Genomic DNA, 25575 nt, shown 5'->3' with positions numbered 1-25575 from the left:
TCTTCCGACCATAGAAAGTTTCACATTAATGCCTCCAGCAGCTTACACTCAAACTGTCCCAACTTAATCTCTCCTTCTTCTTCTGTCACCTGTCTCAAGAAGTTACATCACCATTCACCCATTTGTCCAAACCAGCAATCAGGTATCCTAGAGGAAATGTCAGAGACTCCTCCTGGCCTATCTGGTATCCTCTTCTCCATTGTTTTTGGCATAAAAACTCTTGTTTTATTAGAGGTAGTTAAATATAATCTTACCGGCAGCTGTCCCCCAGCCTCCATAATGACAAGAGTGGACCAATGATATACATGTAAACCATTAGATGGAGATCAGAAAAGCTCTTCCTCTGCCGGAAGCTCTTGTCCCTTCTTTGAACGCAGGTATGATGGATGGTTGGAGCTCAGCTGCAGGGTCTCACTGGTCTAACTGACCTGGAGAATGGAAGCCATTGTGAAGGATAGCACAGCAGAAAGTTAGAAAATGTTTTTTATCTTGATGACATCTTGGGAACTACTTGATGGCTTAACCCCAGGCTTTTCCTACAGAATATAAAAATAAAACTTTATCTTACTTAAGTCACCATTATTTTGGATGTATAACTTTCAGTCAAAGGCAAAGAGTTATTTTCTTCTTCTGAGCTCCAAATAGTATCTGATTAGGTCAAGAACTGAAATACAGTTGGCCTACAGTGCCCATAGGTTCTGCATCCATGGATCAAACCAAAAGAGGATTGAAAATATTCAGGAAAAAAATGTGTCTCTACTGAACATGTGCAAACTTTTTTCTTGTTATTGTTCTCTAAACAATGCAACATAACAATTACTTACCTAGCATTTACATTGCATTTGGAAGTATAAGTAATCTAGAGATGATTTAAGATATACTGGAAGGGTATGCATGGGTTCTATGCAAATACTACACATTGCATATAAGGACTTCAGCTTCTGGGAATTTTGGTAGCAGGAGAGGTGTCCTAGAACCAATAACCTAAAGACATCAAGGGACAAATGTACTAAGTGCAAAGATGCTCAAAAAGTAAGTTCCAATGAATGTAATTTTAAACTTGTTTGTGGGGTATCTCAACCATTCTCCAAATCTCTTAGAAAAGGCAAAAGGAAAGATAACTGTCAAAGCACCATGACTGTGATGGCTGCAGCCTTCTGGCCCTCCTCTCTCTGAGGCAGCAGGGCCTTTCCCAGACTGGACATCATGGGGGGGTTCACACAGGGCCTCAGCTTCCTATAAAGCTATTAGTCCACTCAACCTGTTCTCAGAGCTGAAGACATGTAGGTGGGCTTCACTTTCTTCAGTTGTCAAAATTAAGGCAACCTAACCTCACCAAAAGTCAACCTTTACCTCCCATCTGGGCTTTCCTGGCCCCTTGACCTTAAACAATTTACTTCTCACAATCCCCCACCTCCATCTTCACAACTGCATTCAGTTTAGTAAAAAAATGGAGAAATTGGGGATAGGGTGACACCACTGTGTGCTGTGCAGTCAGGCTAGTAAGAGCAGACACCTACCAAGGGTCTCATTCTGTCATGCCTGACTCTGCCCTCCTCCTCGGCCTCACTGTCACTCCAATCTCCAAGTCCACAATTTCTGTCTGTTTGCTATCTCTCAAAGATTGCCATTCCTCTTAGGACTGAGACAGATGCATTTTTCCCCTTCTAGTGAGGAGCAAAGTAGCCTCCCCACCAGATTCGGGTGTGACCAGGTAACAGGTTCTCACTAAATCAATGCAGAGCAGAAATGGTATGTGACTCTGCTGGCCAGGCCTTTTAGGGAGTGGGCATGTCCTTCTCCGTGACCTTCTAGGTCTATGCAAAGCCGCTGCGTGCAAGGAGCCTGGAGCCTGAGTCAGTGGGGTAAGGAAGCCCCATGAAGACCAGGGACACTGCACTGGACTGGCCAATGAACTAGAAATAAATTTTGACTTTATTGAGCTACTAAGATGTTGGTGTTTACTTATTACAGCAACTAGCATTGTTCCACTAACACACTGCTCTCCTGCCATAGTCACTGCTTCATTAGAGTCATGCAATCTGTCTTTTGATAACTTTAACAGTCCCCAAGTTGTCTCCACCCTCTGTTTCCCCTCTTATAATCCATGCTGTTGCATCAAGTCTATCTTTTTTCCAAATACAAAATATTTTCCTTTTTTTATGGGGGGACATTCTTGGGGTTTAAACTCAGGGCTTTGCACTTGCTATGCAGGCACTCTGATGCTTGAGCCATGCCTCCAGCCCTTTTTGCTTTCCTTATTTTTCAAATAGGTTCTTGCATTTATGCCCACATGGGCCTGAACCACAGTCCTATTTATGCTGTCCATGTAGCTGGGATGACAGGCACACAACCAGTTTTTTAATGGTTGAGATGGGGTTTCATGAACTTTTTTCTAGGACTGACCTCAAACCATGATCCTCCAGATCTCTGCCTCCTGAGTACCTAGGATTACAGGTATGAGCCACCATACCCAGCTCCTAATACAAAATCTTAGTGAGCCTCTTTTTTTCACAAAATTCTTTCATGGCTCCATATTGTCCTGTTTTGAAGTATGAGCTCCCCCACTCAGTTTATGAGTCCGCCTCTCCTGCCATGCCCTTTCTAAATTCCTTCAGGCTTAGACATGTAAAGCTGTAAATAGATTCTTCCAGGTGGGACATAGATATCTGCAACATTTTGGCAACTCGGTGGTTTCATACATATAATATTATTGTAATTATTAGGGACCTTCTTAAGACACAGACTGATTTGTATATGTACATTTTCACTTAGAATTTTGTTCAGAATCCATGTAAGAACCTCACAAAATCCAGGTAAGAAGCCCAAGTGAATAATTCTTGGAACAGTAGCCAAGCCCTCCACGGGTGCCCCTTCATGAGGAAGATGGAAGAAGGGTTCCATTGAAGGTGCATGCAGCCCTTGCCTGGACCACTGGGAAGAGGGTGTGACTGCTTTCTCTGACTGGGCTAGGCAACCAAACTAAGGATTGGCATCAAGTGTGAGCCACGGTCAAGGCCAGAGCAGCTGAAGGGTTAGCCATGGTCAAGGCCAGAGCAAGTGCTTTCAGGTTCAACAGAAGGATGAAAGGAAGTGTTCTACCTCCTGGGTAAGCCAGTGTGTGTGAGAAGAGATAGCCTGGGGTGAGTATAGGGAGGGTATGGCTAGACAGACACTGGAAAATCAGGTGTGCCAGCCTAATTGGGAGTAAGAAGGAGACAGCCAAGGAATGATGCCCGACATGGGAGGACATGGAACAGCTTGCAAAGCCTTTTCCCATAGTCTATTCAAGGCAACATTCTTCCATGCATGCACTCAACAAGGAGCTATTAGGCACCTCCTGAATGCTACTCTGGACACTGAGGAGACGGACATGAGCAAAATAGACAAAAATTTCTCCATTGTAGAGCTTTCTCCCTGGTAAGAGGAGACAGGCCATAGATAAGAACATCTTCCATTGAATAAGATGGTGTCAAAAGCTACAGAGCAAGAAACAGGCTGAGGGGATAGAGAAGGCAGAAATGCTACTTGATAATGTGGTCACAGGAGTCCTGTCTGGTCAGTGGACATTTGTATCAAGGCTGAGATAAAGAGCAGGAGGTAGCCAAGTGAAGGTCTGGGGAAGAACACTCCAGCAAAGGGAAGGGGAAAACAAGGGAAGAGGGGGATACCTGTGAGCTGGAGATATTGGATATTAAACGTCCCTCCAAAGTCCCATGTGTCAAAGGCTTAGTCCTCAGTCCAGTGTTTTAGGAGTGGTAGAATTTTTAAGAGTGGTGGAATCTTTCAGAGGTGGAGCCTAGTGGTAAGAAGTTTAGTCACTGGAAACATAATCTTGAATGGGATATTGGGACTCCAGTTCCTTTCTCTTCCTTTCTTTGCTTCTCAGACACCATATGAGCAGCTTGTTCTACCATGCACTCTCCACCATGATGTCTGCCTCACCACAGACCCAAAGGCAACAAAGCCAAGCAAACATGGGCTAAAGTCTCCAAAACTGAAGGACGGACTGCAGAAGGTCCCAAAAGGTGATAAGTGGTCAAGGAGACATCTCTCCTTCCCAGGAAACCTCTGTCTACACCCGAGAGGCATCTCTGTTCTCAGGCAACGCAAAAAGGCTATAAAAACCCAATCTCCAACCTTACCCACAGGACCACCAGGTTCTGGGTCCCCCTGCATTCCCCACTATGCAGTCTTTCTTTCTTTTCTCTTCTCTACAAATAAAATCTTTCCAACCTCTGCTGCTGGAGTTCGCCTGTGTTTTCATTCTCAGAGGATGCTCGAGAGCGCTGAGCACCTGAAATTTCTGCATGTGTCATCTGTGCATCAAAACAGTGAGCAAAAATAAAGCTTTTTTCTTAATAAGATGATCATCTCAAGTATATGTACAGTAACAGAAATTCAACCAACAAATCATCTGTCTTCTGCTTCAGCACCCTTCCATCTGTGATGTGGCTTCCATTCCAACCCTGACCTGAAATGGGTTTTGTTGGGCTTCTGTGCCTTGTTAGGTAATCCCTGTCATTCAAGTTGTTCCTCCTACTTTCTTTGGTTCATATAGCTGAGTTATTTTTTTAAATTTCTTATGATATATAATAGCTTTTAAATAAATTTTATAAGTCAAAATATTATAAATTTACATTTACATAAGATAAATACATTCTATAGGTCTGCTGTACAACATGGTACCCATAGTTAACAATAGCGTTTTGTGCACCTAAAAATTTGTTAAGAGGATAGATCTCAAGGTAGGAGGCTAAGAGGCACTGTTGGTATCCAGCTATGCAAACCAGAAAGCTGATAGTCAACAATAACCCCTTCCCTTTTCCTTGTTCTCATATTGAATTTGTTTCTGTATTCTATTGATTTCACCCCCTAGTAGAATCTCAAATTAGTGGGCCTCTTTCCATCCCCACTATCATCAACCCCTCCTCTAACCTAGCCTACTGTGACATGCCTACTGCTTCCATACTCCCATTCTTGGCCTTCTTTGAGCTCCATCCAGCAGCCAGGAACTTCCTTCAAAAATATGGATCCCATCCCTTTGCTTAAAACTCTTCAACAGCATCTCAGTGCTCCCAAAAGAAAGATGCTAGCAAGGCTCTTTGCCTCCTTCCTCCTCCACCAGCAGACCTCCCTCCCTCCACCCTCGCCCTGTCACCACTCAGCTTTGATACACAGGCCTACCTCAGCCTGGAATGGCATTCCCTCCACCTAGTCCCATGTGTCCATCCTTTGCACCTCAGCTCTAACCCTGGATGCTGTAGCTCAGTCTGGGTGCTTTTTCACATTCTCACAGCACCCAGGGACCTTTACTTCCAGTCACTGATCTCTGTCATACATACAGAGCAATTTAAATGATTGGTTTAATGTCTGCTTTCCCACTCCCTCTCCCTCTACTTCAAGCTTCCTGGAAACAGGTATTCATTTCTCTTGCTCACTTATACTGCCAGTCTCCAACTTACAGTGATTCAGCTTTATGATGGTGATAAAGTGATACACATACAATAGAAACCAGACTTGGAATTTGAGTTCTTATCTTTTCCTAGGCTAGTGATAGGTTGTAGGATCCTCTCTGTCCATGTAACATTCTCAGGGAGCAGCAGCTCCCAGTTAGCTCTGCAATAACAAGGGGAAACAACCCATACTACAGGGTATTATGTAACCAGCATATTTTTGGATACAGGAATTCAATAAATTACATGATATATTTAATACTTTATTATACAATGGGCTTTGGTTGGATGATTTTGCCCAACCACATATGGATGTTAGTGTTCTGAGCATGTTTAAGGTAGACTAGGCTAAGCTATGATGTTTAGTAGGTTAGGTATATTAAATGTTTTTGATTTATATTATCTTCAATTTATGGTTGGTTTTCTGGGATGTAACACCACTATCAATGGAGGAGTATGTATACCTGGCCATGAACCTAAAGATGTCTCAACAGCTCAAGAGAGTGAAGCCCTTGTCCCAGGAGGAGCCCAAGGGTAGAGAGGCCTGAAGCTTGGCCTGAAGCTGTGGGTGGAGCTCCTAAGCAGAGCCTCTGCAGGAACTTGGCCCTGGGCCTGGTTGGGAGAGGAAGGATGTCATGCACACCCTGTGTGGTGGCTCAACTCCAGAACTTTGCTGGCAGGCTTTGTACCTGAGTGCCCCTGAGACAACCAAGGGGTTCTAGCCCCAAACCCAGCAGATAGCTTAGTGGTGAGGGGTATCAGGATTTGTATCGCTACACCTCTTTTTATGTGTCCAGCAGCGAATTCAGAGTTAAGTGTCAGCAGGTACGGTCCACAAAACTAATGTGCATGGGGGAAAACCTAGAAGTACAGTAGACAACAGATGTGCTCAATTCCTCAAGATACTGTGTGGAAGCATTTTGCTTTGGAGGGAATAGTGAGGAATCACATCCTCCAAAATGGGGGAAAGGAAGAGAGGGAAGAAGCAGAGGGATTATGAGTGGAGTTGAATAGATTTGGAGGGACTATAGGGAGCCACCTTCAGCCTTTCCAATAAACTAGGAGTGTCCCAGGAGTTATAAAACAAATCTACTCTATAAACACTAGGCTGGGTTACCAAGGAGGAGGCAGAGCTGCTCCCTAACTGAAAAAGAAGTTGGTCTAAGGGAGAGCAGCAGAGAACCAAACAAATTACTCCAATAAATGTAACAGGTGTTTCTGTAAAAGTAGCAATCAAATTAAGTAGGAATCCACTTTTCATCTTAGGATAGATATTCTGATAACAATTATTTTAAAAAGACAAAAACACCAGAAGACAAGTTTGATAAGGATGTGAAGAGACTGGAACTCTCCTATACTGCTAGCAGGAATGTTAAATGATGCAGCCACTATGGAAAACATAATGGCATTCTGCAAAAAATCAAGCATAGAAATACTATATGATCCAACAATTCTACTTCTGGTTGTTTCGGTTGTGTACCTTCCAAAACTGAAATATCTAAGAGATATGTAAATATCCATGCTTACAGCAGTGTTATTCACAATAACCAAAAGATGGAAGCAATCCACATGCACATCTGTGGATGAATGGATAAGCAAGATGTGGTAGACATACAATGGAATATTATTCATCCTTGCAAAGGGAGGAAATTCTGACACACACTACAACACGGATGAATCTTCAGGACACTATCTAAGTGAAATAAGCCAGTCACAAAAGGACAAATATTATATGAACTCATTGATATGCATTATCTAGAGTGGTCAGATGCACGGAGACAGAAAGTAGAATGGTGGTTGCCAGGGACTGGGGAGAGGAGAACAGGAAGTTAGTATTTAATAAGTACAGAGTTTCAGTTTGGAAAGATGAAAAAAATCTGGAAATGGATAGTGGTAATGGTTGCAGAGTAGTGTGAATATACTAAAGGCCACTAACCCATTCGCTTAAAGATAGTTCCGATGCTACATTTTATGTTTTCCACAATCAAAATAATTTTAATTAAATTTTTTAATTAAATGAGAATAAGAAAGTAACCTGAATCTCCAAGGGTGTTGGGGAAAAAGTTGACAAGGGGATACAGAGAACAGGGGGAGGAGTGGTGTTTATATTTGATGCACATGAGCCAACGGGACCAGGCTCTGATTGCAGCTCTGATACCAGCCTGCTGGGGGACTCTAGGCAAACCTCTTCACTGCTCTCAGCTCTGAACAGGAACAGGGCTTTTGAGGGGGACAAGGAGATGCTGAATGTAGTGGATGCCTATTGCGTAGTAAAAACCAGCTTAAATGCATGGACATAGTCTTAGCTAAAGAAGGGGCAGGGCCATCAACTTGCTAGAAATGATGGTGATGAGCAAGGGGGAGGTAAGAGAGAAGCCTCTGAGATCTAGATAAGACTTATGAAGCTTTAGATCAACCCAGTGGGGAAGAAGAGGGGAAGACCAGGGAGCTGGGCTAAAGAGTTTGGTGAGCAGCAGGAAGGCACTGACATGGATTCTAGAGGCCCAGGCAGCACGCTTTGGAGAATTCACTTAAACCCCCTTAGTAGCCTGACAGAGGAAGAAGGAAGAGCTCTGAAGATTGCTGAATCCTAACACTGAGTGAATATATTTCTGAAAATACTGAGCTTTAGTCTCAGCCTGGGAAAGAGGAGAAAATGAGCATCTATTGGAGATCATTGATCACAGTGGACATTTTGTGAATTCTGGCACTGGACCTTTGGAGATGTGTGAAAAATTATTTCAGGTTATGCACAGGCTCACATTAAAAGGCATAGCAATTTCAGTTTTCATTCTATTTTTCATATGACTTCTAAGACAATCTCTGAATGGTGCTGTTGTGTGTATCTGCCCTTTAAATTTGCAAATCTTGCTGGACACCAGTGGCTCACACCTATAATCCTAGTTATTTAGGAGGCAGTGATCAGGAGAATCATGGATCGAAGCCAGGCTGGGCAAATAGTTCACAAGACCCTGTCTTGAAAAAACCCATCACAAGAAAGGGCTGGTAGAGTGGCTCAAGGTGCAGGCCTTGAGTTCAAACCCCAGTACCACAAAAAAAAAAAAACCCTGCAAATCTTGGGCCTTTACTTGAAAGAACCAGCCTCAGGTTCAGCAACTTAAGTAAGCAGTAGTGTCTACTTCAAGAGTCAATAAATTTTACCCACTGCTTGCTTTTGTTAATAAAGTTTTATTGAACACAGACATACCAATTCACTTACATATCATCTGTAGTTACAATGGCAAAGTTGAATGATTGGAATAGTGCCCATAGTAGCATCCACAAAGCCAATTATTGTCTGGTCTATTAAAAAAGTTTTAGGGCTCCAGTCTAATCTCATTAAATTATTTTCTTTTTAGTACATTAGTATATTCCTAAATATCCTTTATTATATGTTACACCAGTTTTTCACTGACAGTGACAATAATTACTTGACGTTTTAATCCACTTAATGAAAAAAAAATAAGGTAGCATTGGATTGACTAGTTTTATATGGTAAGTAAGGGAAGCAGACTGCAGCTGTGGCCCTTATACAATTGAGATCCGACATGGTCTGGATTCCAAGAGCAGGAAATGTTGAAGGACTTGAGAATAATAAAGGCAAAGAACACTTTGATAGTGGAAAGGGATCTGAAGGATAAGAAGATGTCTAGAAAATGAAAGATTTGTACCTGTCCAAGAATGGAGAGAGGGCCATACATGTCCTAGTGGGCTTAGTGGGGTAGGACAAGGAGCCTGGGGATGGGGAGTAGAGACTAAATGAAGCCAAAGTTGGGTAAAGGAGAGGTAGTGCTGGTGAAAGACCTTCCAACCTGGAGTTTTCCCTACAGAAGCATCAAGGCAGAAAGAATACCAGTGACAGTGAAAATAGTGATGATTGCCTATGTTCACTATGTGTAGATTCTAAGATTCTATGTGTCAAAATCTCATGTGATTTTGACAACAACTCTGTGAAATAGGGATTCTTTTATAAAAAGGGTCAGGTGAATGTTTCCTGCTGATGAGTTGTCCCTGGTCCATGCCAAACTCTAATCTCAAGCATTTTCTGTTCCCCACACTTCAAGTCATTTTCCCGTACTTCCTCTTGATTCCTACCTCTTCTTTTCAGTCTGCTCCTCTCCCAGATTTGAGTCTCCCTCACCTGGCTTTACATCAAATGTCCCAGTCTGTCTCTCCCAGCTGTGCAAGAACCTAGACTGCCTCAACGCACCAGAGAGGACACTTCAGAAAATAGGAGCAAAAAAGCTTCCTGGGGCAGGGTGGGGGTCTGCTCACAGTCTGACCAGTCTGGTGAGGGCCAGTTATTGATATGCAAGATGGCCACATTCTGTGAGAAATAAATGACAGTAGGATGTGCACATGTTATATGCAAATACTAGGCCATTTAATAAAAGGGACTTTGGGCCTGGAGATGTTGCTCAATGATAGAGAACTTGCCTAGCATTCACAAAGTCCTGACTTCAATTCCAGCACCACAAAAAAAGGGACTCAAGGCTCCATGGGTTTGGGTACTGTGAGGGTTATGACCAATCCCCACTGATGCTGAAGGACACTGTGGAGGCCCAACAGATGCTGAAGGACACTGTAGTAGTTAAACTGTTGAGGAAATTCAGAAGCTGAGGAAGCCCCACTTCCCAGGAATGCTCAGCATCTGTGTTGAGTGAGGTGTCCTGGAGTGGGGAAAGCAGGAGGGAGAAGAGGAGGGGAGAATGGAGCTTTCCAGTTACAAGCTTCCTTTTGACCCAGCACCGCACCAGCACATCAGATGGGAGGATGCTGACAACCATCCTCGTTGACCGAGACCAACGATTTTCCAGCATGCAGACATTTTAGCACCAAAATTGTCACTCACCCTAAAACCACACACACACACACACACACACACACACACACACCCCTCTGAAAGGTACCTGGGATCCTGCCTGCAGCTAAGCTAGGACACATCAGTCTGGCCCTGGAGAGAATCTATTGATGCTCATCAACTGTTCTTTCCAAGAATCTCCTGACCAGTGCTGGGACCACAGTTTGGAAGAGCCATGGTTTCCTTGGCAATAGGAGTGTGGATTCTCACACAGGTGCCCAGGCCCTACTGGGAATGTGTTGGGAAAAGATACAGATAACTGAGTGGGGCTCTGGCTTAGGCTACTTCTTTACTTTGAAATGGGTCGAATCTGATGATGTTTCAGATCCTTAAAACTCCAGCTTATGTCATCCTCCTTCTCATCCTCCCCCAATGCTTTTTCTGTAAGTTTCTTTCTCATCAGACCTTATTTTACAATTAGGAAACTAAATTTGAACCACCTATCATTTCTCACCTTTTAGGGACGGTGAAAGAGAAAGTGGACATGACTTCCTTCTGAGGCCCACAGATGTTTAGCACCCTATTCAAGGCCTCACTCTGAAAGCAGGGACAGAGGGATATCCATCTGTATTGCTCTGCCAAGGGATCCAAGAGCTGTCACAGCATTTTTGTCATGTTCACGCCATACAGCCTATGAGTGGAGTGATAACATGTACCCATTTTATCCATAACACCTCAGGGATGAGTGTGTTATCTGGAAAAACATAAGGTGCAGGCCACCAGCACTGACGAATGGATTAAGAAAATGTGGTATCTATACACAATGGAATTTTATGCAGCCATGAAGAAGAACGAAATGTTATCATTCGCTGGTAAGTGGATGGAATTGGAGAACATCATCCTGAGTGAGGTTAGCCTGGCCCAAAAGACCAAAAATCGTATGTTCTCCCTCATATGTGGACATTAGATCAAGGGCAAACACAACAAGGGGATTGGACTATGAGCACATGATAAAAGCGAGAGCACACAAGGAAGGGGTGAGGATAGGTAAGACACCTAAAAAATTAGCTAGCATTTGTTGCCCTTAACACAGAGAAACTAAAGCAGATACCTTAAAAGCAACTGAGGCCAATAGAAAAAGGGGACCAGGAACTAGAGAAAAGGTTAGTTCAAGAAGAATTAACCTAGAAGGTAACACCCACGCACAGGAAATCAATGTGAGTCAATGCCCTGTATAGCTATCCTTATCTCAACCAGCAAAAACCCTTGTTCCTTCCTATTATTGCTTATACTCTCTCTACAACAAAATTAGAAATAAGGGCAAAATAGTTTCTGCTGGGTATTGGGTGGGGGGAGGGAGGGGGCGGAGTGGGTGGTAAGGGAGGGGGTGGGGGCAGGGGGGAGAAATGAACCAAGCCTTGTATGCACATATGAATAATAAAAGAAAAATGAAAAAAAAAAAAGGTGCAGGCCATCACCAGAGAAAAAACAAGCATAAAGCTGGTCAGGTTGAAAAACATCTCCTGACTTTTTCCTGGGAGTTGCGCTTGGTCCACACCGAGTCCAGTGCAGATAGAGGCCAGAGTCCCTCTCTCTTTGTTGGACTCTCTCTGTCCACTCAGCCTTTCCCATCTGCTTTTATCCTCTCTGTCCACCATCATAGGATGCTCACATCCTTCAGTCATCAGAGCAGAGAATCCACAAGACAATCACCCCTTCTGCTAATGTTGACCAATTCTTACAACATCCTTTCAAAATGGATTGTGTCAACAAAGTCTTGTCCGTGTCCTTTACCTAAAACCTCCTTTTCCTACCAGGAAGAGGAGGAAAGAGGGGTAAGAGGAAGAAAACTCCACTTGACCATATTAGATGTCTCAGAACAGGACCCTTGGGCTCTCTGGCTCCCACATCAGAGAACAAGGCATGGGATAGCCCCTCTTCCAGGGCTGTAGACTTCTCGCATTGCAAATCCATCCAAGGGCACCCTGACTCCTCTGCTGCATAGCTTGGTTGGTTCCAGCAATGACCAGGCCAATTAATAGTGATGTCAGACTGTTTTGGTCCGGATCATTCCTGAACCATGAAACAGTTAAGAAATATCCTGCCCAACTGGCTGTCACACTCATAAATGTGGACCCACACGTACTTCCTTGTGACTCCAAGACACGCCAGCTCACTCATTTGCTCACACCCAGAGGGAGAGAAGGCAGCAGCGGGAGAGACTGCCACCTCCCATGCAAATCACCCCTGGGAGTGTGGCTGGGCTCCTCCAGCTGCTCCTGGGCAATGCTCTTGGGCAGGCCATGTGCAGGATGCCATCCTGGACGCTGTGTGTTCTTTCTCATTGTTGCCCTCCTCAGCGACACTGTGGGCCTGGTCCTTTTGCTAGTGGGAATCTTTGCGACACTCAACTACTGGGACTTCTTGGTCTACACTGGAGCCTTGATCCTGGCTCTTAGCCTGCTGTTCTGGATTGCCTGGTATACCTTCAACATCCAGGTACCTCTTGAGAAGCTGGACTTGTAGTTTAACCATGAACAGAGGAAGAGGAATGCAGGGGGCATATGCAGCTATGAACCTCGGGTCGTCAAGCAGCAGCATGCTGTAGCTCCCACCCAGAGTACCCAGCTGTGACCAGGTGAGTGCACACACCTACCTGGCAGGATGGCCAGGGAAGCTCAGACAGGCAAAGCAGCCAGATGATTGCTCTCCAACTGGGAATTCTATCAGTCTGGGCTCAGGTCAGTGCTCAGGTAAACCAGCCAGGAGAAGGTGGAGCAGGGGTTTTCTCCTCTGGGGACTATTTTCCTCACAGAGGCTGAAAAGAGGCCCTCTGTGACTCCTTCCCTCCTCCGATATGCCACAAATGATCCTGTCTGCCACGCAGAAGAGGAGATACCCCTTCAGCTTGGAACTTGAGAGGAAAGAGCCCTTTTTGATTTTCTGCCTGGGAAAACCCTGTGGGTGTGGGTTGGAGGGAGACTTTAGCACAACTTGAAGCTGGAAAGTTCCGCAGTTGCTGCTAATTCCCTTACATGCCTGAAGGGTATGAAATGGGCTGCGTGGGAGCAAGCAGAGCAGAACCATCCAGAACGGCTCTTCCCACTCCTTTCCTCCTTCTCACTCCTGTACCTGACCAGATGGGACACATAGGAGGGGGATCAGGATCTCTTTCCATATTCACTTAGCTCACCTGCCTCCTCTGTCAGCAGTGCCCTTGCCTTACCACACACTCCACACACACATATGCACACACAGATGCGGCCAACATATAAGCTCAGGCCAGCCTCTGAGATCCAGAAGTCAAGAAACCATGGCTTTGGAGAATTCAACAGTCACAGCCACTGTTCCACTGACTGCATGGAACCAAAAAAAACAGCTAATTGTAAGAGTTTTGACATAGAGATGGAACCCAAAATGGTCTTGCCCTTCTAACTCTGAATTGGAGATAGGTAGCTCTCCCTACAGGTCTGAAATCAGAGCCCAATTTGATAATACCCTACTCCCCAGGTGGGTGGGGATCTGTACTCAGGTACAGCCAGCCAGGCACTCCCTTTTGATTAAGAGATGAAGGAGCAAAGGTCACTTCTGAGTTTGAAGAAGGAAATAAGAATTATATCTTTGATGGGAGATTACATTTGTTTCTCAGTATTGAGAGAAAAGCACAGTGAATTGTGGAGCTCTCTGTGGGCACCTTGTAGGTGATGTGTAAAGAGATGAGACATCAGAACACCCAAGGTCTCCTCTCAGATTCCATACTTGTTTGCTAGGTGACCTTAGACACATCATCTGCTGAGACTGAGTATTCTTAATTGTGAAATGAGGATACAATTTCCTGCTCTTGTTAGAAGGAACAAAAAAAGGGAAGGCAGGAAAAGGCTGTTTGCAAACAATGTGCCTCTCACAAACATCAAGTGACGTTATTAAGCATGCATGGTGAAACTTCAAAGCGGGTTAGGTCTAGATTTGTCTCTCTTTCTTTGGAATGGGTCAGGCACTGTGTAAGGCACCAGGGATGCTGCAAAGAGCAAGACCCCCGAGACTCTGCTCGGGACTTGTCAGGTAAAAGAGACAAGCACGAGCCACATAATTGCATGAGTAGCAATGCAGTAACCAAGTCAGGTGAGGACCAGGAACATCCAATAGGAAACTGACCCGGAAGACGGAGTCATGGCAAGCTTCCTGGAGAGGTGATGCCGTGCTGACCACCAAAGGAAGAGTGCAAAGTCTTTTCAGAAGAGGCCATGGCTTGGGCATAGGCCTTGGAGGAGCAGGAAATTAAAAACAGCAAGGGGACAAAAAGGCAGAGGACTGGGGCTGGAGAGTTGGGGACTCTTGGCAGGCCTTGAAGGCTCTCTTTAAGATGTTGGTCATTACTTTGAGAACGATAAGAAGCCACTGAAGATGTATAAACAGAGTAGGGCTTGGCATAACTGGATCTGTGTTTCCAAAAGACAACTTGGCCACAGCACAGAGAACAACAGGGAGTGACAGGGGAAGGGGAACAACTTCCAGATGGTCCGATAGGATTCCCATTTTGTTCCTTCCTAGCTGGGTGACCTAGGGCAAGTAACTTCTCTCTGTCCACCCCAATTCTAAATCTATAAAATGGAAATGGTGTGATTAGTAATAACCCTACCTCATTAGGATGGTGTTCAGACTAAGTGAATTACTATGTGTTGAACAGTAGTCAAATGATGACCAAGTAAAGCAAGGGGGGACTGAATTAAATCACTGTCCTGACAAGAAAGTTGGCACAGTATGAAGGGCGAGAACATCCTCAAGATAGACACTCTTGAAGCATTATGATTAATTCTTAAGGTACAATGTAGTATTGAGATTTTTCAGTAACTGGAAGAGTGAATGTTGCCTCAGAATGCCAGGGTTCAATGGGACATCAGAACCCTGATGATCCATTGTGCTGTTTATGAAATACAGTCATGCAAATAGCATTTTCACCTTTTCAGTACCTAAACTCCAAGTCTTGAAGGCCTTCATAATCACCCATCTTATTTATCACACTTACCTTTGTCCATCCACCCCCTTCAATGTCTAAGGGCTGGCCCAGAGTGACAGGTCAGTGTGGGCTGAGACCTGCTACTTTGGAGGCTGTTCACTCATGGGGCCGCATCCCCTCCATGAACTTGAGCAAGTCATTTTGCCTCCCTTTACAATGAGAGGTTTGATTGAGCTATTCTCTTTAAAGGTGCCTTCCTGGAAGTGGGTAGGATGGGGTGAGGGGCAGAGTGAGGAAACAGGAATCCAGCAGCAACCTAAGCCTGGGTATTCTGCCACCTAGGCCTGGGTATGATCCCCAGCCATATTCATGATTTACAGGGAGGCTGTAATGGACTTTACCAGTTCTCAGAATGGGGTAAAGGAAAAAACATGGGCTCCTGAATTCAGAACCTGATGCCACCATCTTTAGCTCCTCACATGCTCTTCAGAGACTCAGTAACATGAGATTGATAGGACCTATCCCACCCTGCTCCAGAGGTAAGGAGGTCACTTTCCCAATGGAACAAAGGCCTCGGCCTGCAGCTTGCCGAGTTCTCTGAAGACCAGAGAGCCTACTAGCACTAAACTTCAAGACTATCCCATAAGTTTCAGGGTGAGTGGCTCATTTTTATAGCCCAACTGTATACCAAGCAATACATGCTGCCCTTTGATTTTATCACTCAGATGTTTCTTCAGGACTGTTTGCTTCATATTCTACTTCTTGGACATTTCCTGTAGATAGTCCCCAGGTAAAGTCAGTTGAGGATTCTTGTGCCTTTACAAGAGGGTGTCCAAGACCATATTACCTTGGCCCCCAACATACAAATGTACCCCACATGCATGCCTGCCTCTTTTATCACCCTTGCACACACACACACACACACACACACACACACACACACATACACACACAGATCGCCTCCTCCACCTTTCAAACATGTGAATATCCTACACACATACATGCACATCCCTCCCCTCCTACTCACATGTACACACCAGCACGCCCCCCCCCCCCGACAAACACACCCAATCACATATCCTCCACACCCACAGCCACCCTCACACCTGCTGCCTACCCGCACTGAAACACACATTCACAGAAACAAGTGTACACACTCCCTAGCAACTAAAGTCTTAAAAGTATGGAAGGCTCACAGCCTCACGTTCTTGAAAGTGAAACTTGTTCCTCCACATTGGCAGCCTCTCCTCTCTGTCCATGAAGGAGACCAGTTTACTGCCAAGTCTGCTCAAAGGTGAGTTGAGTAAAATGGTCCCTTGCACCCAATCAGCAAGCCAGTGGCCTGGGCAGTGCTGGGGCTGTGCGGACAGCCAAACATTTCTCAAATCTCTTCCAGGGAATTTTAATCTAAAAGGAGAGGTAACACAAGTACACAAAAGTACACAGTAAAACGCATTCCAGGAGATAAGCCCAGTCTTGCACAGGCTTTAAAAGCCTAGGAGAGGCACAGGGTCTCTGTGCTGAAGCAAGGAGCCATGTGTCTGTACACAGTGGTTTCAGATGTCTGGCCTAGCTCCTGAGAAATAGATAAGAACATGACAGGCAAAGCTGACAGGCAGGGAGGGGACTATCTGAGCAAGGAAAAGGATGCCAAGACAAAAGAATTAAAGAGTCCAGGGGAAGCTGAGTGGACACATTGGACTTGGGAGGTGGGGTCTCCAGTGTTTAGCATGTAGAACTTTGAGCGCCACGTAAGGCTCTTGATACTTACTGAGGATGAAGAAGCCTTCAATGACATTACAGTCTGGAGAATAACGCAACCCACACTCTGCTTAAGGAAGAGTAATGACATCAGAGACAGAATGGGTTAGGAAGGAGAGGTTCAGATATAGTAAGAACATTCAGAAAACTCAGGTGGTGAATAAGGGCTCAGACTGAAACGATGTCACGAGAAGAAGGGAGGAGGGTTGGGGCGGCCTAAGGGAGGAGAACTTTCCTGGTCTTCTGCATCAGGAGACAGCAAAGGCTTCAGAAAGTCTCACCATCCCTGGAATGAGGGAAGCCAGGAGAAAGCATGTTGTTAAGATGATTTTCTTTTGAATACAGAGAGTGTTTAGTGCAAACAGTGCATGTGAACAAGACAACCTAATAGGCATTGACTGAATACTTTTTAACTCAGAAGACAGATTAGAAGTGGAGATAGAGGTAAGGTTGAGACATGACTAGGGATGAGTTTCTAGAGAGACAGTGAGGAGGCTAAGGGGAAAGAGATTGAGAGAACAGGGAGAGGAAGGAGGCGAGGGAGGAAGGAAGGAGAAAGGAGAGGGGGAAAATCATTAAGATTCACTGAGCCAGGCTCTCAGGCACTGTACACTACCCCCTTTTCCCCTATTAATAAGGAAACAGGGATGCTTTCCTTAGGGAAAGCATCATCATTATCATCGTAATCCCCTTTGCCCAGATAAGGATAATTAGCAGCACAGAGATTAAGTAATTTGACCGACTTCATGAAGCCAGGGAGTGATGGAGTCAGACTATGAAACCCAATGTGTCTGCCTTTTGTTCATATTCTTTCCATTGCCAGACTAAGGTTATGACCAATCTGACCTACCTCCCGTTTCTGCAAGTAAATCTTTATTGGCTTTCAGCTAGTTCATTGACATATATATTATCCCTGGCTGCATTATGCTATCATGGCAGGATTGAGCGATTCCAACAGAGACTATACAGCCTGCAAAGCCTGTAATATTAAATAACTAGCCCTTTACAGAAAAAGGGCGCCAACCTCTGGCCTAGTCATGGATGCTCCCCACAGGAGCCAACCTCAGAAGTGTGGGCCATGCCTGTATTTGGGGAATAGGAGAAGGAAGGCAGCTTGGGGAGCTCAGATGAAAGATCCCAATAATACTAGAGAGGAATGCTCTGAAGGTGGCAAAGAGGACAAAGACATAATAGCAAAAGTATGGGACTGACCGTCAAATTCTTTAGAGCTGTCAAGAAGGCTGAAGCCTGGGCAAAGGTGACAAGTCTCAGCTATGATCCTTTATCAGTAAATGGCAGAGAAAGACCAGATTAGTGTCACTGATGGAGTGGCTGTTGAGATGCACAAGGACTGGGTACAGAGCAGTCTTCAAAATGTTTGGTGATGAAATTAAGCAGGCAGGGCCTAGCAGGCTAGAAATTGTTTTTTTTTAAAGGAAGGGATACAGAAAATTGAGCTGGCTGGTGGGTGGGAGAGGGGAAACCAATAAAAAGGGAAAGAAGATGTTGAAGTAACAAATGAAGATGGATCCTTGATCACATCCAGGGTGGTGACAGGGGTGGAATCCAGACCCCAGGGACAAGCATTAGCTTTGCCTACAAGGAAGGGTGGGAAGAGGAATTAAGGTGTTATAAGCTTCTTGGTATGAATTAGACCAATTGTTTTCATGAATTCATTCATTGCTTCCAACTCTATGACTAAGGGGTTTGAATCCCCATTTCCCAGGTGGAGGAAGCTTAGTTTCAGAGTGGCTTTGGGGCTGGTCCAAGGAAAGGTTGCTGTTGAAGGGCAGCAACAAGATTCTGTCTGGCCAACTCCAAGAACTGTTCTTGATTCACCACACAAAGTTTGAAATGATGTAATTGAATCTCAACTGATCCATCTTATCTTCATTTCCTCAACCCAGGTCCTCTTTGATGGAGAAGAATCACATCAGGAGACTTTCTCTTTGCAGCATGTCCTTTAACAGTATCCGAGAAGGCCCCAAGGCTGCAATGTCAAGTCTTCCAAAACACCCACAAGGATGCCTCGAATGGCGTGAATGCCAGAGCTCCATCTAGACTACTGACATCACTGCTGCCACCCCAGGTGTTTATAAGGTCCTGAGAAGCCATAAAGTTCCCAGTAGGGCTTTTATGGCAGCAATCTTGCTGCTCTTAGATGCCAAAGAGCAGTTTCATGCTCTGCTTTTCCTCTTGTCAGTGTCCTTTCCAAAACCTGGCATTGGAGCCAAGCACAGAAGTCTCCTGTGAGCACACATCACATGGCATTGCTGCTATATCTCTCTGACTTTTGGCTCTGGTGATTCTGTGAGCCCCTGGAGAACTCCACCTAATTCCTGTTGTTCAGTGGGTACATGGTAGCATATTCCAATATGTTGATGCAAACACACAACTGTGTACAAGAGGACTCTCTCCTCCTCAGAGGGACACACTTGCACAGCCAGGCCACACTGGTTGTCATACTGAAATTCTCCAGGCTTTTTTTCTGACAATCATGCTAGAACTCTGCTACATTGTGTGTCCTTCATTTCATAACCTTAAAGGCAAGACCTTATTTTTTAGCCAAAAGTGCATGTGGTCAAGTGCAACCTAACTACTCTGAGGGCCAATATTCCTAGGCTGATCTGATAGATGTACTCTTCTTTGTCACCCATGCTTGACCTGCCTGTGAGTGTGGGATAATTTATATTTCCCTTGGTCTGATTTTGTACTTTTTATTTATATTACATCATAAATGTGTATGTGTTTCCTTTAAGCTGCTTCATATCTTTTATGGTATGAGGTAGTTACCTAAATGAAGAAACAGATTTTGTGTTTTAACATGACATGAGGGTGAGTCTGCAGGATTTCATAACAATTCTCAAACCCCCAATTTTAGGACATTGTGTTCCCATTTGTTTACCCTGCCTTTGCACAAATCCTGGAATTCTACACTGAGTGCAGTGCCTGTAGGAGGGAATGCACACAGCTTGGTATGATGAAGAGGAAACGCAGGTTATGCCAACACCATGGGGTCATCTGACATTTCTGTGTTTGGCCACTGGCCTGGCTTCTCAGAATCAGGCTTGACTCAGAAACTTGAAAAGATATCACAAAAGAACATTCTAATTAAGCCATTAAAAGAAAGATTTCCCTACTTTCCAGAGTCTTCCTCTACCATCTTGGCTTGTAATCCTATTGATCCTCCCAATTGGAAACTTCTTGTGTGTCTGAGCTGACCACACACTATGAGAGGCCACTTTCTCTTCTCTGGGATTTCAAAATTCACACAGAAGGAAAAATTGCACATAATCAAAATCACTCTGTCTTTAGGAAGACACTGTGTAGGAGGCCTTATAACTACTCCTCTCATGAAACCAACACAGTTAGATGTTTTGTTTTGTTAATTCTAGAAATGGAACTGTTTTTTGTTTCTTTGGCCAGATGTCAAATGCAATTGCTAGCTTTCTCTTAGCAGCAGCCATGTTGTTCAAAATATGCAAATCTTAAAATACTAGGATGACACTCAGCCCAGGGCATATGTTCACATCTGAGAAAGACTGAAAGAGCCGAGAGCTGATTCACACCTCACACAAAGCATTTACTCCAGGAAATTTCCAACGGTATTTACATCTTCCTTTCTCTCACTCTTTCATCTCTGACTGTAAGATAAAGGTTATTCAACACGTATGTGATGGTTTTCCATATGGGGCATTGGTTTGACTCCTAAATTGTCTCCCTAATCAGAGGACATGCTCTTGAAAGATGGAGCATCTGACCACTGCTTTGGAGAGTGAGTGTAGAATAATCTGTGATAACAGGATAAGGGTGAATTAAATTCCATTCTAGTTGATGACTTGCTAGCCGTTGGATTCAGCCCCAGGAAGTAAAGGAAAGAAGGGACTCCTGGAATTTATCATCAACCACCCTGGAACCTCCTTTGAAAACCACAACCGAGAAAGCATACAGTGCACATAGAAATTGGAGAGCATGGCTCAGTCCACAACTGCACATCTGCCGGCATGGGGCTCAGACACTACTTAGATTAGAGAATTGGAGGGCAGGAATACCAAAAACAGTCTTAGAGATCTTGGATCACTGCTCCTCCAATCATATGCAAATTGCTGTTATCCTGTTGAATGAGGATTCAGATTCAGTAGGTCTGGACAGGGTCTGAGCCTCTGCCTGTCTAACAAACTCCTCCTGTTGCTGCTGGTGGTGGCTATGACACATTGAAAAGTAAACATCTCCAGAAACCCAGTCATTTCAGAGATGGGAAAACAAGCCCACAGGTAAAGTAGCTCTGCCAAATTCAAGCAGCTGAAAGCAGCAGGCCCAGATTTGGAACCCAGATCTCCAGGCTACCAGTCAAGTACTCTTTCCCTCTATAAACAGCTAACTGGCTTCTCCCCAGGCCTGCAGAGCCTCAGGCAGAACAGGCAAGCAAGCAGGGCAGTGGCTAGGGGAAGTGAGGCATATTCGTGCTGCAGGTGAGTCATGCACCTTCACACCTTGGGCACCGACCTGGCTTTCTGCATGCCAGAGAATGAGCAGGACTCCACGCTGCTCAGCGTCACTCCAGATGCCAGAGCGCTGAGCGCATGGGAGCTCATCAGGCAAGGAGGGTTCAAAGATGGAGGAGGGAGCAGGAGGGGCCCCATTAATTCTGATCTGGGCTTGTTCTCGTAGAAAGTTTTCCCAAAGGGCTGGGCATAGGCAGCCTCCTACTGCTTTTCAGACCCAACTTCCCAAGCCCCTCTTCCAGCTAGTTCCATAGGGAGCAGTTGAGCTTTTTTATGCACCTGGACTCAGTCCACTCTGCCTCTTATAGGCTGAGTGACCTTGTAGGTGGTCCGCACCAATGAGGAGATAGCAATGATGACATCACAATCACGAGTATCAAATATGACTCAGCTTTGAACTTCTGAGACTTTTGCAACCTCGTGAATTGGCAAATACCTTTGAACACAGCATTTCCCCTTTGAAGAAATCAAAACATAGTGTTGCAAGTCTTAGGTCATCTCTTCAGTCTCAAAATGATTCTATACCTATAGGCCCTGTATTTTGAGTTGGTTTGTCTTGGTTGTTTGAGGTAGGATCTTGCTGTGTAGCCCAGGCTACAAGGATAAGCTCAAAATCCTTCTGTCTCAGCCTCTCAGATGCTGGGATACCAGGCATGTGCTACCACCCCCAGCTATAGACCTGCCCATAGTTTTTTAAACTATGTAAAGTTAAGTCTGCCACTAATTAAATCAGCACATAACCACATTTCCATGCTTTATTGTGAAGGCGACAAATTGGACCCACAAAGTTCAGGGAAGGTGAGCATAATAGCAGAAGGGTGGCCTACTTCCAACCAGAACTTCAAAGCCCCTCAGATTCAATCCATTTCCCAGTGAATTAAAGTATGAGAAAGATAGAGGAGCTTATCCTGGCTGGAGCACAAGCTGATCCCACCATGGCTGAGGCAGGTTCAGAGGTGTTATTTGCATGAATGGCCCAAGAGCCTTCTGGGTAAAAGCCAACCCTAAAGGTAAAGGGAGTTAGGTAAGTGCAGCCCAGTTTAAAAAAAACAAAACACATCTTCAAGACTGCTCATCTTCTTTCATCTATAAAGGACCTGTATTTGTTCCAGAGAAAAAGGAGGGTTAGACAGGTTTTTAGGAGGAAATAATATATGAAATGTTGGAGTCTGTATCTCAACACTTGAGGACATCCAACATAGACATGGGTTGTATTTATTCTTGGTAGACACTGGTGATCATCAGGCAGAAAAATCAAACAGAAGGCGCCGACTAGTAGCTAACTGAAATTGTTTATGAGTATTCTAAGACTCCTAGAAGTTTCTTGCCAATGTAAGCATGCAAGAGGGATGGCAGCCAGCCGAGAAAATGAGGGTAACAGCCAACCACTCTCTGTCAGGGACATTGGGATGAAAAGCTCAGAATTCCAGAATGAATATGAGTTTGGGATGTCAAAGCTTTGCTGTGTGAGAAAGTGCTCTGTACACATCCAAGCCTGAAACAAAGAGAGGCCCAGTTGTAGCTGTCTGACTATGGCTGACATACAGTCTCAGGCTTTCCTTCATTCCTTCAGGCTCCAGATAGTCACCTCTGGGCTCACTCCACCAGGATCCCAAACACTGCCCCTACTAGAAGATCCTTTAGCATTTGAAGCTGGTAACTTTCATGAAAGGGAGGGGAAGTAGGATACAAATTCCTCCTACCCCCTACTCCTCACCCTAGATCTCTGTAGGCTTCCCACCACCCTGAGCTGCCTGCCCCCAAACTCCCCAAGTCAGCAGGCAGAAAAATAATTAGCATATAGACGCTGCACTATTTTGCAAGTTCACAACTTAGGTACTGTATTTGGCCTGACCCTGCTTCCCAAATGTAGATACCCAGTTGGCAATGGTCTCTAATTCCTTCCTTCCTACCTTCTTGCTCCCCAAACTGGCTTCTCCTGCACTAGTCCCAGTCCCAAGTAGCAACATGTTTCATCTTGCAGCCCAAGCCACAGGCCTATTCCACAGTGTAGAAAACAAAGGCTATGGACTGTACTCACTGGGGCATACCGCAGCACCCAGTTCAGCTTGAATATTCTCTCATTCTCAACCCCATCTTTCCAACCAGTCTTCCTCTCAACTTGAGCCATGTGGCCATCCTTCAAGTACACATCTCCCTTCCAGACTATGGATACTTGGAGGCTGGACTCTGGCTCCTTCCCACAGCCTCTCACACTGAAGAAGAGTCCAGGGCCACAGCACCCAGCTCCAGGGTCTCTGCAGCTACATGGGACTAATAAAGCCATGATTCTCAAAGTGCAGACTGGAGACTAGCAGCAGCCACTTTGCCTGGGAACTTGGTAGAAATGCAAAGTCTCCAGTCCCACATAGAATGATCAACTCAACCCCACTCACCCAGGACTTTCTTGGTTTAATATTGAAAGTATCCCAGGAACCCCTTGGTCCTGGACAAATCAAGATGATTGGCCACTCTCACCCTATCCCAGACCTGATCATTCACATTTTTGGAGGTGGGGCCTGGTGTTTAACAAGTCCTCCAGGGAAATCTGAACCTTGCTCACTCAAGTCTGGGAACTTCTACCCAAAGGGCTTAGGGTGATGAACTTGTGTCTGCCCAAAGGTTGCCCTGTGTGTGACCTGTGTGTATTCCACCCTCTCCCTGGACACAGGAAACATAAGCCTTGTCCTGTTGTCTGTCACATGGAGTCCAGGCCAGGTTACATCTGTCCCAGGCAGCTCTTCCAACTGTTAGGGGACCTCATGTTCTGGCCAGCCTGCTCTATCCTACATTGCCTGCAACTGGTGTCTTGGCCAGTAAGGGGGATGGACTGGTTTTTCTTCCTGTCACCTTCACATTTCAATTTTCAAGAACATCACATTTCCCATTGTTGGGAAAGAAAGTCAGGTACAATGGGGAAATTGCTGAGCCTGCAGTATGGAAAAGGAAGAATGAGGCAGGTGGGGACTTCAGGCAGATTAAAGGGAGAGAGGTATTGAGAGTTGAAATAGTTGAAGAGGAGATTCAAAGATGACTGGATGGAGAACGGGAGACGAAAGTTGTGGAAGAGAGAAACCGGAGTGGAACTAAATTAAGAAAAAGAGTGTTTTTCAGAACACAGTCCTCCCAGGATCAACAGCAGCAACTGGGATCTTTTTGGACACACAGGTTCTTGGTCTCATCCTAAACCTACTGAATTAGAAGCTGAGACTTGAGCCCCATTGTCTGCATTGTAAAAAAGTCCTTCCAGTGATTCTGATTCAGTCTACAAGAAAACCATGGCTGAACAATTCTGTTTCCTTAAGTAGGCATGCTGCCCCCGGCTGCCCATCGTGACTCAGAAGATAGAAATGAGGATCCCCCTAGTGAGGGACATATAACCACCTCTTGCTCGCCACCTAATGACTTCTACATGGTGAAGACAAATGGCTATAGCATAAGGACATGCTATGGAGGGCATGCCTCCATCACCCCCCTATACCTCGGGACCCCCCAGCGCCTGGCAGCTATGGACTATGTGACCCCTTCCTGAGAGATGTCCTGGGCTGGAAGGAGTCCCATAGAGTTTCTGTTGCTATGTCAGTTCCCCACCTAGTCAACATCAAAGCCTTCTTTCTTTTTCTTCCCCCTCTCTTGAAATATGTTGTCTGTCAAAGACACTGTAATCATTAAGGAATAATTAATTCATTTCCTCATGATTTATTAATCAAATGCATTCATAACCCAGTATATGAATATAAGCAGAAAACAGACATATTATGATTTCCATTAGAGTATTTGAAACATTTAAAACAATCCATTACAACCTCCATAAGCCCATAGGGATCCAGGAAGGAACAAATGAAACCAGAGACTCCAGATCTCAGCTGCCAATGTGAGCAAAGGTAAGGTAGGAAAGCAATAAACTAAATGTTTACCAGCTCCTCTTGCCACCTATCACAATCCCTCAACTAGCATGGGACTTTGACCTCCTCTACAAACTCCACCCTGCCTTCCTTCCACTCTGTGAATCCCCAAAAGGAACCTCACATGGACTCACGAAAAGGCTAGTACTAACCAGGGGAGGTCAGTGGGATGGATGTCCCACATATCCTT

General features: G+C 44.9%; 1 protein-coding gene across 2 annotated transcripts; it reads left to right on the top strand.

Moving 5' to 3' along the window:
• The first annotated feature begins 12424 nt into the window (after window positions 1-12424).
• Window positions 12425-19733, top strand: Tmem238l (transmembrane protein 238 like). 2 transcript variants are annotated; one of them, XM_074046838.1, is made up of 3 exons: window positions 12425-12895; window positions 16456-16508; window positions 18883-19733. In XM_074046838.1, exon 1 carries the CDS (start codon window positions 12544-12546, stop codon window positions 12781-12783), a length of 240 nt encoding a protein of 79 aa, XP_073902939.1. In that variant the 5' UTR covers window positions 12425-12543; the 3' UTR covers window positions 12784-12895; window positions 16456-16508; window positions 18883-19733. The 2 variants fall into 2 exon arrangements, with proteins under 2 accessions (XP_073902939.1, XP_073902938.1); XM_074046837.1 differs by lacking the exon at window positions 16456-16508.
• The last annotated feature ends 5842 nt before the right edge of the window (window positions 19734-25575 follow it).

Source organism: Castor canadensis, chromosome 11 (genome assembly GCF_047511655.1).
Source record: "Castor canadensis chromosome 11, mCasCan1.hap1v2, whole genome shotgun sequence".
Classification (NCBI taxonomy): Eukaryota; Metazoa; Chordata; class Mammalia; order Rodentia; family Castoridae; genus Castor; species Castor canadensis.
Note: the sequence above shows the minus strand (reverse complement) of the source record. Positions and strands in the feature narration are given on the sequence as shown.

Bases quoted from the DNA above. Each gene is read 5' to 3' on its own strand.
- Tmem238l (XM_074046837.1), top strand. From the start codon at position 12,544: ATGCTCTTGGGCAGGCCATGTGCAGGATGCCATCCTGGACGCTGTGTG.